The 16,333-nt window shown below is 33.4% G+C and overlaps 1 protein-coding gene across 2 annotated transcripts in view; it reads left to right on the forward strand.

Moving 5' to 3' along the window:
- Window positions 1-9,344: 9,344 nt before the first annotated feature.
- LOC137947879 (exocyst complex component SEC6) overlaps window positions 9,345-16,333 on the forward strand; it is a 28,391-nt gene continuing 21,402 nt past the window's right edge. For both annotated transcript variants that reach the window (XM_068793700.1, XM_068793701.1), the window contains exons 1-8: window positions 9,345-9,663; window positions 10,023-10,061; window positions 10,711-10,799; window positions 10,967-11,057; window positions 11,856-11,945; window positions 12,254-12,333; window positions 12,445-12,537; window positions 13,320-13,346. In XM_068793700.1, the coding sequence (XP_068649801.1) occupies window positions 9,535-9,663; window positions 10,023-10,061; window positions 10,711-10,799; window positions 10,967-11,057; window positions 11,856-11,945; window positions 12,254-12,333; window positions 12,445-12,537; window positions 13,320-13,346 (638 nt within the window). In that variant the 5' untranslated portion in view covers window positions 9,345-9,534. The remainder of the gene's footprint in view (window positions 9,664-10,022; window positions 10,062-10,710; window positions 10,800-10,966; window positions 11,058-11,855; window positions 11,946-12,253; window positions 12,334-12,444; window positions 12,538-13,319; window positions 13,347-16,333) is intronic.

Genomic DNA, 16,333 nt, shown 5'->3' on the forward strand with positions numbered 1-16,333 from the left:
CATAGATGAATGAGATGAGTATATCAAGTGCTACTAGAAAGATGAATTATCAATAGAGGTGACACTCACAATATAAAAAATGATCCCGATAAATTTTCTAAATTGATTCATTTCATTGGTTCTGATAGACTTATCACTATGGATGGCACATCTCATTCTACTAGGATTTATCATTTTACACACACTCCATGGCCCTCTTCGTCTCAAGAAGGTTTTTCTTGTCCCTACCTTCCATTAAGGTCTTTTGTTTGTTTTATAATTTACTCAAGAATGTCAAGCCTCTCTTATATTTATGTCGTGCTTTTGTTTGTCTCGAAGGGCCTTTTGTTGAAGGGATTCTTGTTAAAGGACAAGTGACATGTCCCCTATTCTACTTTGAAGGAACCAATATCATCCAAAGTCTTCTGCCTATTCCTGCCACTTTCTACTACTCTTCTTTGTTTGTTTACTTTTTTGAATAAAGATATAAATCCAATAGTTTGGCATCACAGGCACGGACATTACTCCTTCTAGATTATGTCTATATTTTCCAAATAAAATCACATTTTCTTTTAAAATAAATTGGTTCATTTTATATATGACTCTTATTAACAAAAAAACACAGAAATTACCATTTTCTGATAACATCATGAGTAACTCTCGACCCCTTGTGCTTATTCACACTGATATTTGGGGTGCCTTCCCTTATCTTTTCTTATTCATGTAACTATTTTTTTCATATTTATGGATGATCATACATATTACACATGAATTTATTTTCTTCGCTTAATATTTGAAATATTAAAAACTTTTAAATAGTTTGGCCTCATGATTGATAAACTTCTTGGTCAATCCATCTCTATCCTCCCTAGTGATAGATTGGTAGAGTAAATGTCTTTAGAGTTTCATTCTTATCTCTACACCAATCAGATTGTTCATCAACGATCTTGTTCTTATATATTTCAACAAAATATTGTGGTTGCAAGCATTGTCATATTACCAAGATGACACTTTCTCTTATGTTTGCCAGTTGTGTCTCATTGTGGTCTACCTTATCGATTGTTTACCTTCTCCCATTTTACATCATGTCTCCCTATTTGAGTTTTTGTTTAGGTCTCTTCCCAATTATACTTATTTTTGTTCTATGGGTCATCGGGTCTTTGTCCATATTGATGTAAGCCAAAGGGATGAACTTTTCCCAAAGATACAAAATGCAACATTATTAGCTGCAATACTAATACGAAAGGTTCGTTGTTTTGATATTCGTACTTGATGCCTCTACGTACCTTGACATGTCACTTTTGATGAGACATTAGTTTTCCTTCCCTCATAACCTTCCTCCTTCATATTAGAATCACATTTTTCTTTCCAACGTCCCTCCATCATACTCATACAACCATCCAGTCCACCTATATTTTTTGAAACTTCCCTTGTGGTCTTTTTTTTTTTTTTTCATGTGCCTTCTAACTCTATAGCCACCTCCCTTCCTTAAAAAAATTATGTCTGTTTCCCAAGATGATATTGTTCTACATAGTACTGTTTCTACCATTCCATCCACGAGTCATTTTTCTCCTCCCAGAGATGCTCTTCTTGTAGTACTAGTTGTTGATTTCATTCAACCACTACGACTACCAATACCTCACACTAGATATTCACTTGAAGATTGGGTTGTTGATGGCATCATCACCACATCTTACTTACCAATACTCTCTACATCAACAAACTCTTTCACTACCATGAGATTGTTACAGATGGTAAGTGGATTCGAACTATGTTAGATGAGATTGAAGCCATACATCACAATAATACATGATAGATTGTTGACACCTCAAAGAAATAATGTCATTGGGTGCAAATAGGTGTGTAAAGTGAGGTATAGGTTGGATAGTTTTGTTGAGTACTATAAAGCGTGCTTTATAAGCAAAGGATATAATGAGAAGTATGGGTTAGACTTCGACAAGAGTTTCAATTCAATGTTTTATAGGAAAAGGATATAATGAGAAGTATGGGTTAGACTACGATAAGAGTTTTCAATTCAATATGTCTTATTTGAAGTTTAGTTAGATGGACATAAATAACGTCTTTTTGCAGAAGTAGTCTGTATGGAAAAGCCACATTATTTTCAAATTTAAGATCCTAAATGGTATGTTTGTGAACTTTGGTATTCCCTATATGGCCTCCAGTAGGCATCTCATATTTGGTTTCACTATGTTCAAGAAGTGTTTTGTAAATAGGGGTTTTCTAACATAGAGGTTGATCATTCAATGTTCATTTGAAAGGTTAGTGGCTCTATTTTTTTTTATCCTAGTTCATGGGCAATAATTACGCTTATATTGCCACCCTTAATAGAACTCTACACGATCAACTTTAGATGAAAGATTTGAGTTCACTTTGTTATTATTTGGGGGGTGTGGTTGTTAGAACATATATAGGTTTGCAACTTAGCCAAACTGAATATGCTTAGATGAAAGATTTGAGCTCACTTTGTTATTATTTGGGGGGTGGTTGTTACAACAGATATAGGTTTGTAGCTTAGCCAATCTGAATATGCTATAGAAATTCTAGACCGAGCAAAGATGAGTCAATGTAAACCGGCACACACTACTCTAGTTCAACACAAAACACTAATGGGTAACATAGGCAATGCATTTGCATCTCCCAAGCATTATAGTAGTTTGGTAGGGCCTCTACAACACATTACCTTAACTCAACCTGATTTAACCTTTGCAATCAATCAAATTTGTTAGTCTATGAATAACCACAAAGACCACCATTGGGATCCCTTAAAAGCATATTCTATGATACGTCCATGGCTTTCTAACTCTTGGCATTGGCTCATCTTCCTCTATCACACTTTGTGGCATCATTGCTTATTTAGATTTGGCTTCGGATGGAGACCTTGAGATCCATAAGTCTATGTTTGGTTATTTTGTCTTTCTAGACCCCAATTTAATATCACAAGAAGTTAGAAAACAATGCACATTGACCAGATTAAGTGAAAAAGTTGAATATAAAGCTCTTGCTTGTACCATTACTATTTGTATTTGTACTTGTATTTGTATGTTATTGTTTTTATTGATTGGCTCCAAGGGGGTTTCTATTGTTCAATGTGATGATAGTACACTCACTGTAGCCATGAATTTTGTCTTGCATGAGCACATAAAAGTAGATTGAGATTGACCATGATTTCACCTAACAACAGATTGTTCGTAAAACTATTTAGTTTTTTTTTCTTGTTCGTTCAAATGACTAGTTCACTGCGTTATTTACCAAGGGATTTGGTTGCGAACATTATCAATTTCTTGTTGATAAACTAATGGTGGTTTCACCAAGCATCAATTTAAAGGGGTGTCTTTGTGGAAGACTTCACACTACTAGTGGAAGGCACAAATGCAACAAATAATGGTGCCAAAAGCAATGATATTTTTGTTTATCCAATAATTTATGTAGATTCAATCCAAAATGATGGATAACCATGAAGAATTGAAGAATTATAAATTGAACTCTCAAAATAGCTAATTGCATGTATGAGAGAGTCATTACCATGGATATAGGAAGTTTCTTGAACCACCAGAATCTTCTTATGTTTTATATTATTTTTTATTGATGTGTTTCATTATATTATCACCACAAATTTCTCCAACCACAACATTAGGTATTTCCTTCAGCAAGCTGACCTAGTTGGAACTTTGATAAATGAGAAACTTGTTTCAAAATTTTATTTTTATTTTAGAGAGGCACATATTCTAAAATAAATCAAAAGAACTAAATTAAATGAAAAGAAAACTTGCCATGGAAGGAGACCAAAACAAATAATTGTGATGAGTTGGACGTTTCATTCACAAGGAGCTAGTCTTTCTATAGAGAAAAAAATGAAGGAAAGATAGAATTAAGATGAAAACCAGAAATTAAAAAGAACAAAAAAGAAACGAAGAGTGAGAGAGAGAGAGAGAGACAGAGAGAGATGTTGGAGCCTAGACGCTCTCTTTTCCTATTAGGGAAAAGGGGAAGGTACTGCCTCCTCATTGTACAAGATAAGGTGAGACAATGTTCTCCCCCAGTTGATGAAAGAAATCATTTTGTGGGTGTGGCTGAATCTGATTTTACAAAACTCATATAAACCAATAATATAGACGATCAACTAAGATACATCAAGGGTATGAAAACTTTGACATATTAGACAACTTCTTCAAGAATGAAACTAACTCCAAGTTTTTTTTATTTCTCAACCCAAAATAGTAAATGATACTCTTCTCCACCTCCAAAGGGGCTTACGTGGTAAAAGACTTTGTCTAGCTCTAATTTGGATTTGCCAAAATTAAAATTTTAAAATTAAAATTAAAATTTTAAAATGATTAAAACTACTCTTAAGGTCACACGAGTCAATGAAAAATCACGTCTATGCACATTACTAGATCCCAAAATTGACTAAGCTAACTAACAAAAAAATAAATTCAATTTTTGTATTTTTATTAATGAGGAATTTATGATATTTTCTTATGAAATTATCCAAACTAGGAAGCTTTCCTTGTGTGTCAAGGATATTGAAGCTTTAAGCAATCTTTAGTTCTTCAAACTTTTGTTATATTTCTTGTAGACATTCTAATGGGCTCCTTGGAGTTTGAAAAAAGTAAAAATACTTTGAAACTAAGATTTTGAATTTCATGTTAGTCCAAATAAGTTGGATCTTTTTAGACCCTTGTAGAATAGAAAGTATGTGGCTACTTTGGGTTTTTACTTCTTCTGATTACTTCTATTAAATCTATTATATACATATATATATATATATATATATATATATATATATATATATATATATATATGTATGTATGTATGTATACATTTATGTGTGTGTAAATATTATTGTCTACTCTACTAATGAATTTTCTAAGAATTTTATTTATTTTGTTTAATTATAATTTCTTTTGACCCAGTTCCATTTCAAACACTTTATCTAAACCAATCACAAAAGATTTAAATTATCTTATTACTTTTATATTTTCTTATGTGCTCAAGTGCAAGTGGTTTGTTATAAGTAATAGAAGATAACGTATAAAGATTGATGAGTTCTTCTTTAGTGTCGATACTTCATGTACCATGGTGCAATGACAATTTATTTACTTAGAAATTTCACGTAAAACAAGTGTTCTACTTAGATGACCCTAAAAATGGTGTTTTATGGCATGTATTTCAAAACATGGTGATGAGAAATTCATTCGATGTTTTGGAGGATAACCATTGTTGATGAAACATATGCCTTCTAATAGGAGTTGCCAAATGATGACATTTATTTCGTCCAAGTGGACGATAGTGTTGGACCTTTGGCTAGGACAAATATTCCTCATGAACATACACCTACACCAATTTCAAGGGTAGAGAATGAAGTCAAGGAAGAAGAGACCAAGGTAGAGGATGAATATGAGGAAGAAGAAGAAGAATGTTAGATAGTTGAAGTTGATAGAGATTAAGTCGTAACTATATTTATATTTTAACTTTTATTCTCTTATTAAGAGTGTTTGAGACTTGAAGTTGATAGACATTATGTTGTAACTATATTTATATTTCAACTTTTTTTCTCTCTCATTACTTATGATAAGAGCATTCTTGTAATTTTTTGGTATTAGTGAAAGCTATAAATAGTTAATAAGGGAGAGGGTAAGAGCATACTCACTCAACCCTAAAAGCTTCCTTCTTTCTCACTCACTCACTCTCTCTTCCTTCATTCGATCTTCTCTTGTTTCTCTCTTCCTATCACTTCTCTTTTCTTCTCACCTTCTTTTCTCACACACTCTCTCTTCCTTCATTCTATCTTCTCTTGTTTCTCTCTTCCTATCACTTCTTTTTTTTCTCACCTTCTTCTCTCACACATCCAAGTAAATGGTCTCCGGAGGTGAAGTTATGGGACCCTAGAATTTAACAATGAGGTAGAGGGCAAACACAAAGATGGAGAAGATGAAATTTAGCTAGATGATAATGAATCTAAGTAGTTTTTTTGTGTTTGACAATGTTAATATGTAATAATTGGAACCATATTTGTTTGTTTCAAATTAGTTTATGCAATTATCTATTGATGGATATCATGGCTAATATCAAACACAATTGTACAAGTCATTTGATATCATGTCTTGAGACTACACATGAATGGTGACATTCTTACTATAGGAACCCCCACCTTGAGACTACACATGAATGGAGTGTAAGTGCCAGGGAAAAATACGTAAGTATAATTTTATTTTTGTGATAAATTTATTTACAAATTTATTCTTATTGAAGAAACAAATATTACTTATTCTGCTGTTTCCAATATAATGAAAGGTAGCAGATGGTGGATGAGGTGACTACAACTAGTACCCCTATGGAGTTTTCCTTAGTCACAAATCTAACTACATCAAGGGGTATGGTCAAGGTCAACCACTTCTTACTAGGACACCTCGAAAATCTTCTACTTGTATATTAAAGCTTGAGGATAAATTGCACCGAACTCAAGAAGAGATGCAGTCTTTACAAGTTCAACATGAGAGTCTATGATCCGAGCATGATGAGATGCGTTAGTTTTTTTTCAACTGTGTATAAAGCGAGAGAAGCATTTTTGGTTCCCCCTCAAGTGATGTGATGAGATCGACTTGTTGTGTATTAGTGTATATACTTAATATATTTTTCTACACGTATATTTTTTACATTTATTTTTTTATATTTTTATGTATATTAAATATTTATAAATTAATTAATTATTTTATTAGTATTTTTTAATATTATATATTATTGTATAATTTTGATAGGAAAAAAAAGAGTAGAAAAATATTTCCACATGATAATGAGTTTTATTTTTAATTTTGTTGATAGAAGGTTCATTTATTTTTAAAATATTACACATTTACCAACAAAAATAAGTGTTTCGTAGGGAAAAAAAAGGTTAACAAAATTTTCAATTTAATTTTTACTGGCAGAAACAACTTGTCAATGAACTTTAAATTGCACTAGCATAAGGAATCTTTTGTTGGTGAAACTTGAATTGCATTGGCAAAAGGTTTTATTTTTTTTATATTAAACTTCTACCTGCAAAATTTCTATTTTCATTAGTAGAAAGATAGTTTTTGCAAGTGAAATTGAAATTTTGATGGCAAAGTTGTCAAACTTTTGAGAGGGAAAATGACAATTTTTCTTACAAAGATTTTGAAACTTTGTCAATGAAATTATAATTTCACTAGCATAAAAAAGGTGCCAACTTAACCAGCAAAGTTTTTTTTTGCAAGTAAAAAAAAGTTTTTGCGAGTAAAAATTTTCATTTGTAGAAGTCAAATTTCTTTTAGTGTTTGAAACCTTATTATTCATTCTTGCAAGCTTATTTGAAGTGGTATTTGCATTATTTTAATGAATTGGAGTTGATTTTTTTAAAAAAAATCATTAATAAATGTGCATACACTTGGAAATATTTTAATTGATCTTGGTCAAGTATAACTAAACCAGTTCAACCGCTCTTTGAAATCAATTATCAAGTTCAAATTGTTCGTTGTGAGCTTTGATTGTAAATCAATATTTGAATCACACGACTTTTTATTTTTGTTCCATTATTTCAAAGAACAATATGATTTCATCTTGAGCTTTAATTTTTTAATGAAGTCATCAAGGATAATTTGAAGTGCTATTACATAAAATAGACATATAGGATTGGTTGTGCTTATCTTTCATGTTTTTATTGTAATATATGCTTACTTTAGAGGTTGTTGTAAGTTGAATTATATAGCAAATAACCTTTACACTCTTTGGTCAAGCCTTGTGTAAGCAAGACAAACCCTCATCACAACTGAACTAAGAGAAGCTTGTGTGTTTGCATATAAGCTTTCGATAAGCTATTGTGGGTCTTAGTTGTGTTGCTTAGTTAGCAGCTGAATTCCTTGAGAATATAAGCTGGTAAACTTTATTTGCTACTACTGAGAATCCTTGTTAGTTTAGATGAGTGTAACTAGTTGTTGTTAACCTTAAGTCCCTATGTGAAAAGTTGTTGGTGAAAAATCCCTTTGTGGGACTAAGCAAGTATGGCTAGCGAGTTGCTATAAATCCATTTGTTGGTCTAGCTAGGAGTACCTGGTTGGCTGCTAAAAAATCATTTTGTGAGTCTAGGTTGGAAGCCTAGTTTACTGCTATAAATCTATGTAAAATAGTGCATTGTAAATTAGTTATTCTGGTCAATTGAGTGACATAAGTCCCTATATGGGTAACATTGTAATTGACAAGTGAAACAATTTGTTGTAGATTCATTTGACTTCCCAAACACAGTGAATTAACTTTGAAGTTCAAATGCCTTATGAGTGGATTAGCAAGTCAAGTTTGGGTTGCGAATTGTTATAAATCTTTTGCGTAATTCTTATATAATTCTTAACTTGTGCTTGATCTTTTATCAATATTACACATTGAAATGTATTCAATAGTGTGTATATATAAATTAAGTAAAAAGAAACAAAAAGTTAATAACAAAGTTTATATCTATTCACCCCTTTCCCTTTTAGGTTTTTCCTAATTGGGTCTAATAGTGTAGACGGGGTTGAAAAATCAAGTTTTCATGGGGCAAGGGAAAGACAAGGTTGCATGGTAGGTTTATGAGGCAGGATCGAGTCTTCTAAATTTTTGTAACACAGGTTTTAAAAACCTCTATTAATAAAAACCAATTTTTTCCCCTACGAAAGAGAATAGAGAGTTTATAACAAATAATTTATATATGTAAATATTATGTAAAGTAATGACATCATATGAGGACCAAATCAACTCACTAAATCAGGTTCATCTCGACTCAACCATCAACCAGTTTGAAAACCCTCTCTCTAGACAAAAACAAGTTGTGCAAGAATGTAAACCTCCCACTTCCTCTCCCTCACTAGGTCCACCACGATGACATTACCACCAACTCAATCAATTTTTTTTTAGCAAAGAATATTAAACTAGTTTTTTACTACTAAAAATATGACATTTCTTTTAAAAATATTGGAGTTATTAAAGTATTTAATTTTTTAAAATTTTAAATTTTTTTCTTAAGTCAATTACTTTGAGAAAAAGAAAAAGAGTTCATAAAGAGTATTTTCCAAAGAAAAAAAAATTAAAATCGATAGAACAAATAAGTTTTAGAGGTCAATGAAGACATATCTTAAAGTTTACTTTTCAATCCTATTAGCCAGTCAGTCAGGCAGGCAGCCAAGCCAGGTCAAATCAGAGGTTCCAATTACGTTAACATAAGTTGTTTACTACAAAAAAAGATCGCTAAGAGAGGCCATGCACCGCTCTATTCAAGTGTCAATCGTCATAAATTGATCTGTCTGTTCTTCTGATTTAACTAACCAAAACGCCTTTTGTCGGGTACTGAGTGGTCCGAGTCGAAGAGCGCATTGGTAAACGATTATCAATTGGGATCGGGTATCTCATATTTCCAACCGGAAAAGCCACCCGCCAGGCCCCCACCGATCCCATTCTCGTTGTAATCACTTTTTTCAGCTCGTCTTTTGCTTCGCTCTTTCTCGGAAAATTTGAAGGAGTCGCGATTTTTTCGTCTCCTTCTCGGATGAAATGATGATGCAAGATCTCGGCGTCGAAGCCAAGGAAGCCGCCGTACGGGAGGTCGCGAAGCTTCTACCTCTCCCGGAGCTTCTGTCCTCGATCGCTTCGATTAAGGCGGATTATGTTCAGCGACAACAGGTGTCGTGTAGAATTTGCTCGGTTTAAACTGAGTGGAAAGCGAAAATTTTGAGTCGTCGTGCTTGTTTGCTTTGGATACTAGTCGTCATGCTTGTCCATTTGTTCGTTCTAGATTTTTCTTTTTTACATATTCTTGTCTGCTCGCATTTTCATTTGGAGACACATAGGTGCTTCCGATGCAATTTGTGTCAGAAATTCAGACTTGGTCATTCCGACTCTCGTCTATTGCACGAGAGTTTGTATGATTTTTTATTAACTTCCTGTTTTCACCTCTCTGTTACTATAGGGCTAGCTGTCTTATTAGCTAGTTGTTTCGTAAGGAGGAAACATTGATTTTGAATGAATTGTTTTATTGACAGGCAAACGATGCACAACTCAGTACAATGGTCGCAGAACAGGTACTAGTATTCTTAATTTTATTTAAATTTGCTAATTAACAGGCAGAAGCATAGTTTCCTGGCTGTGATTACTTGCCTTTCAAGGAATTTTACATACATATTCATCCTTTTATCTTTTTAATTAAATTTTTAAGCAATCACAGGCTTACATTAGACAACATGGCAAAGTATCTTACAAAAGTTATAAACTCCAGAAGACCTCTGAGATGTTCGTACTTCATTTAGTTTACTCGTCTAAGAGTGAGAAACAAAAAAATCGATCTGTAAGATGCTGAATCATTTTACTGCTACTAATAAATGAAACTTGAGCTGTTTCACTTGTATTTTCTCTCCATGTGTATCTTCTTCGTATTTGGCTAATTTATTAGGCATAAAATTCAATTTTATAATAAAATAGGTGTCCACTTCCTTTCGCCCATTTCCACTTTTCTCATATGCTTTGTCTTGTTCATTACTGTTAGCATCGTGTGCAAACAACTCATATAACATTTCTCAAGCACTTGTGAAGACTTTTATGCTGAGTTACTGTTCTCATTTTTATGGATAAGGTTTTAAAATTCAGCATGTTGAGGTGCTCCTTAGCAGCGAGTGTACCTGATTTTCACTTAATAATGTGAATTTACTGTCTGAAGTATTTGCATGCTGGCAGGTAGAACAAGCACACGCTGGGTTAGATGCGCTTTCATTGTGTCAGAAGACAATAAATCAACTTCGTGAGAACTTTTTGTCCATTGAAAAGTATGTCTATTTACATGTTATGATATTTTTTCTTTCTTTATATTTAGGCATATATTCTAGTGTAAAGATTGAACTGTTGCTCTTTCATCTTCTTTAACTCTTCTAGCATCATTCATTTAAGAGGACATTTATAGTTTCATTATAATGTTTAATTTCTGATATATCAGGTTATGTCAAGAATGTCAAACCCTGATTGAAAATCATGATCAAATAAAACTCCTCAGCAATGCAAGAAACAACTTGAATACAACTCTAAAGGTTAGTGTGTAGTTATTTGGTTTTCTGTCAGCTTATTTATGAGAGGTATCTATTTGATTCTGCTCTCCAAATTCCAATATGCTTTTTTAATAGCTAAGGTAACATTCTTTTTATTTTTATTTTTTATTTTATTTTGTCTTGGAAGGAGAGACTTGAAAATTCTTTATATCTTGATGAAGTGGAACGTAAGGAAGGGAAGTTAATTTTCCGTCTGATGATTGACGGCAGTTTCTTCCATGTGGTGCACAGAGAAGCACCTTAGGATACTTCGTCTAATATTCCCTTAGATGATTTTTACACATTCATTTTGTTGGTTCTTTCTGACATTTTTTATTTTGATTTCTCCATGGTTTGTGGCTGATAGTGAATTGTTTCCTGTGCCATTTGTAGACCTACCCTTTCAAAAAGTCTTTCTGATAATAGCAATTGCATTTAACTCTCATTTCATTGATCCATTATGTGAAATTCAGTAAGAATTGCAACAGAAACATAGGCTTTGTCTTGTTTAATTTTTATTATTAAAAAGATCTTATGATACTATTAAGAAAATGGATAATACACATTCTTTCTTGAAATCTTCAAGCTACCATCATGGTCAAACATATTTTTAGTCTCACCTTAGTGTGTGTGGGTAACAGCCAGATTGATTATGCGAACTGTTCTGTCGATTGTATCTGTTTACTAATATGTCATTTCCAAAATTTTCTTCTGAAAACTGCATATTTGTATCTCGAACTTATCTGTAACTCTTTCTTTTAGGCTAGCTAAATGTTAAGCTCTTCTAAAAATCTTTTATAGGATGTGGAGGGGATGATGTCTATTTCTGTTGAAGCAGCTGAAGCAAGGGATTCTTTAAGTGATGATATAGAACTGACTAATACGTATGAGGTACCTGATGCTATAAACTTAACCAGTTTTCACTTTTCATTGAACTGATTCCCTTCCTAGAGAGGGTTGCTGTCAGGCAATACCTTGTCATGGGCATATCTTTCCTGCTCTAGCTTGTCTTTAATTTTGGATCCTTTTTCTTTGTATTTTCTTTGGTTTCTCCGTTCCTTTTTTCTCCTTGTTGAGGAGTGGTTGTTCTCTTCTTTTTCTAATAGAAGGATTCAAGAAAATTTTAAGTTTATTGATGGTTCCTGATTTTTGTCTTGAAGTGTATTTAATTTGATTTTGATGTTCTTATCTTTATGCAGAGGTTAACTGCACTAGACGGCAAGAGGAGGTTTGCTCTAGCTGCTGCTGCGTCGCACAAGGATGAAGTTGGCAGACTAAAGTCAGTGAATAGTTGCTCTTCAATTTTTTACTATCTATCAATTTTTTTTTGTTGATGATCTTTCTTAATGTTCTTAGCAAAACAAAACAACAAAATCTTTATGTGAACCAGAGAATATTTTGAAGATGTGGATCGGACTTGGGAAACGTTTGAAAAAACACTTTGGGGCCATATTTCGAACTTCTACAAACTTGCTAAGGAAAGGTATTTACTCAAGTTCTACTTATCCTTTCAGTGGTTCTTTATGTTTGATATGAGTCTTCATTGGGCCTTGACTATACTATTTATGATCTGGATGAACCAGATCCTATAGAAATGGGCAAATAGAAACATATGTACTAACTAAGGTTAGCAAACAAAAGGTGTCTATTGATTATGAAATTAAGACCTTAAAATTAATATGCAGCTAATGTTGTCTGGGTCAATTCCCTAATTTCCGCCAAAGAAGTCAGACCTGACACTGTTGTTCATTATTCAGACATTGATGATTTAGTGTCTTTTTGGTCCAGAAGCATGGGTTTATAACCAGATGCAGTGGTCTCTGGCAATTAATTAGTTTTCTTTTCCTCTTTGAGCTATCTGGCTTACGTGAATGAATAGGGAGCCAAAAGGCATCTCATCTCAGTGACATGAACAAACGTGTCAAAGAAGAAAAACCTATGTTCATATGAGCTCATTTGTTTATCCTATATATTTATACTTCTTTTTTCTTTGTTGGAGGGTTGGTTGCTGGGATAATACTCCATGTAACAACTGCATGACATATTTTATGTGATATTCCACAATTAAATTAGATCATCTAACTTTATGTCTTCTACTTCATTGGCTTTTTGATCTTTAATCTAATGCTCCCTACAGTCATACACTCTTTCCATACTTGTCAGAAATTAGTCCATCAAACTTAAACTTAATGTCTTCTATTTTTTTTGCTTTTTCATCTTGGATCTGATGCTTCCTCCAGTCACACACTCTTTCTGTTTTTGCAGCCCACAAACATTGGTACGTGCAATAAGGTATGATGTATCTCCCTATTCATTTTGCTTTCTGTTTTTAAATGTTGTTTTTAGTTAGTGTATAAGTGTGAGCATGCGCTTGTATTTCTTAGTTATTATAAGTAACCTCCCATAATAATTTTTCTTGCTTAATTTTCTCCTTCTCTTTCTCCATCACTCTTCCTCGAACAATTGCAAAATTCTTAAAAATGAAGATAATTACAGAAGATTCAAGAGAATTAAGGAAGGAGAACTGAAAATTAAAAATCCAAGGCTTATTGGTGAAATTATACAAAACTATACTTGTAGGACTTGTGCAAGAGCTCCTGCTTATGAAATTTTATTGATCACTACAAGAAGTAAGGACTTGTTCAGAAAATCTGATTTTTTTGCTTCTTGCAAATTGTCCAAGAACATATCAGTACCTGTCTTCCAAAGGATTGGGCTCCAGCTCTCAAAGGCTCACATTGAAGCAGCTGGAGGATTCTAATTTGTAAGAAAGTAAACTATTTATGCAGCAACGCAGCCACAACCTCCATGGTTCAGACAGTAACAGAAATGAACTCATCACACTAAGAAAGCCACTTCTCTCTTGCAGAAGTGATTAAAGAGAGCTGGTTATAGACACTAATCCTACCGTGGTTTTATGAACTTACACCATCAATTCTACCATGATGTAGGACAACAAGGTCTTCAGGTTCTAGGGTTCTATTAGGTGCTGAATTAGGTCACAAAGGGGCTGACTAAAAAAATCAAGAAACAGGGTTTATTAACTTAAAACGATGAAAATTTACTAAAGTCACTACAAACATGCGTATGAAACACTAACTAAAGGAGAAAATATCATAGGGATGGAAGTTTTTAAAAAATCTAGGAGGATAAAGGAAAATAAAGCTGAACAGGGCTCAAAACAGGTTAGTAGAAAAGATGCAATTTTCCAGGTCTGACCTACTTTGATTTAGGCAATCCAAGCTAGAAAACTAATAGAGAGATGTTGTAATTGGAGCAAATCGTCCTCAAATTGAAGAAAAATAACTCAAATTTGAAGAAAGAGGGTCAAAAGAGAAAAAACGAAGAAGCCAATTTAAGGGTTGCTACTGCACAGGCTGCAGTAAAAAACGAAAAAAAATTGACTTTTTTCATGCTAAAATAAAACCTGAATGAAAGTCTGAGAGATTTTTTTTGGAAGACAAAATTAAGAAAAAATTAAGAAGGAGAAGTGTAGGCGTCACACCTAATTTTTGGAATTCACTTCCAAGAGAGAGATAGCTTCATGCCCAAGCAACGTAATTCTGAAATTTCACTCATTAAGTCCAATTACAGGACTCTGGTGGTTTTAAATAGCCGCAACCCTAATGTTTAACAGTCCAAATTAAAATATCTTTTTGATTGAAACTAAGGGCCAAGTTTAGAACCCTAATGGACGATAAATCACCCACTAAAAAGGCCCATTAAACTAAAGAAACGAAAATTTTAAATAAAAATAACTAATTGTTATGGGCCAAGACAAAGCCCAACTAAAACATAACCCACTGAAAATAAAAACGAAATTATAACTAAGATCCACACAATTCCCTAAACCTATTAATTAACAAAATCAAATCTTGGGCTCCTCATTGAGCCAAATAGCCAGATTATTCTTTTTCTGCCTTGAACTTTCTTGGAACTCTTTATCCCCATCAATTCTCTCTGACAAGAACTTGTTATTCTCTGTACCCTCTAGCATGAGTGGAAACTCTTTTGTTATTGTGATTATGTTTTTGAAGAGAAGCACCGATTTGTGTTTTCATTTCATGAGAAAAATTCAAGGATACATTTTTCTTTATAAAACGAGTGGTAACTCCTTGCGCATCAAAAATGTCTTTGACCTCATCTCTCCTTTAACTGGTGTGAAGAAATTTTAGAATAGATGGAGTAAGCAAAGAAGAAAAAGGATTGAGGATGTTTGGTGTGTTGAAACCAAAGGAAGGATTAGACTTGGTAAAAGGTCAAGGTTGTACAAAACAAGGTATGCCATATTAAACACATTGCTAATGCCCATATCTTGTGGCAAATCTAGGACATGTGCATTAGCTCTAATTCTGTGCACTACCTTGAAAGGACCAACATTCTTGGCATGCAATTTCTTAGAAGTGCTTTTTGGAAATCTTTTAGGTCTAGTTCTCCCTGTAACTATATCTCCTTCCTGAAATTCTTGGTACCTATGAGGCATATCTACAAAATCTTTGTAATTTTCATGGTTTAAAGAAATTTCCTACGAATATTAGCATGCAAGTCAAATATATATTCAGCGAAGGATTCAATAGGTTCAGAAGGTCTGCATTTTGGAGGTAGAGAAATGAGGTCAATGGGTTTTATAGGTTGTTTTCTTGTTACATTTCGAAGGGGTTAATTCTTGTGGAATGACTCATGAAATTGTTATAAGCAAATTCAGCCAGATGGAGCACTTGACCCAACTTCTGATATATTCACCAACTAAGCACCACAAAAGATTGCCTAATCCCTATTAACCACTTCCGTTTTCCCATACATTTAGAGATGGAATGCTGAAGAAAATTAACATTTTCCTAGGAGTTTCACAAAAATAGCTCACAAATTTCACATCTCTGTTAGATGTTATGGTTCTTGGATGACCATCTAAACGGACAACTTTCTGAAAGAAGATCTTTGTAGTGTGGGATACATCAAAGATTTTGCTGCATAGAATGGAATTTGCCATTTTTTTGAGAATGTGGTGTGAATTTATTAAGAACTAAAAACCATTATAAGATAGGGGAGCTCTCTTGTTACAACCAGTGATTGGAGGGAGGCTCCTAATTTGGCCTGGCCATCAGCAAAACATTGGCTGAATGGAGGACATGATTCTAAGTACATTTCAAGTCGGATGCAATATTACAAATATCAAAGGTGTCCCAATGTCTCCAAGGGGAGCTTTGGCTTTAGCGCACCATTCAATGACGACTTTGGAGTCACCCTCGGCTATCAGTGCATTTGTCACGGTAAATTTT

Source organism: Aristolochia californica, unplaced genomic scaffold, assembly GCF_029961685.1.
Source record: "Aristolochia californica isolate CCGP_79_NKW_82.1479 unplaced genomic scaffold, dmAriCali1.0.hap1 SCAF_13, whole genome shotgun sequence".
Taxonomy (NCBI): domain Eukaryota; kingdom Viridiplantae; phylum Streptophyta; class Magnoliopsida; order Piperales; family Aristolochiaceae; genus Aristolochia; species Aristolochia californica.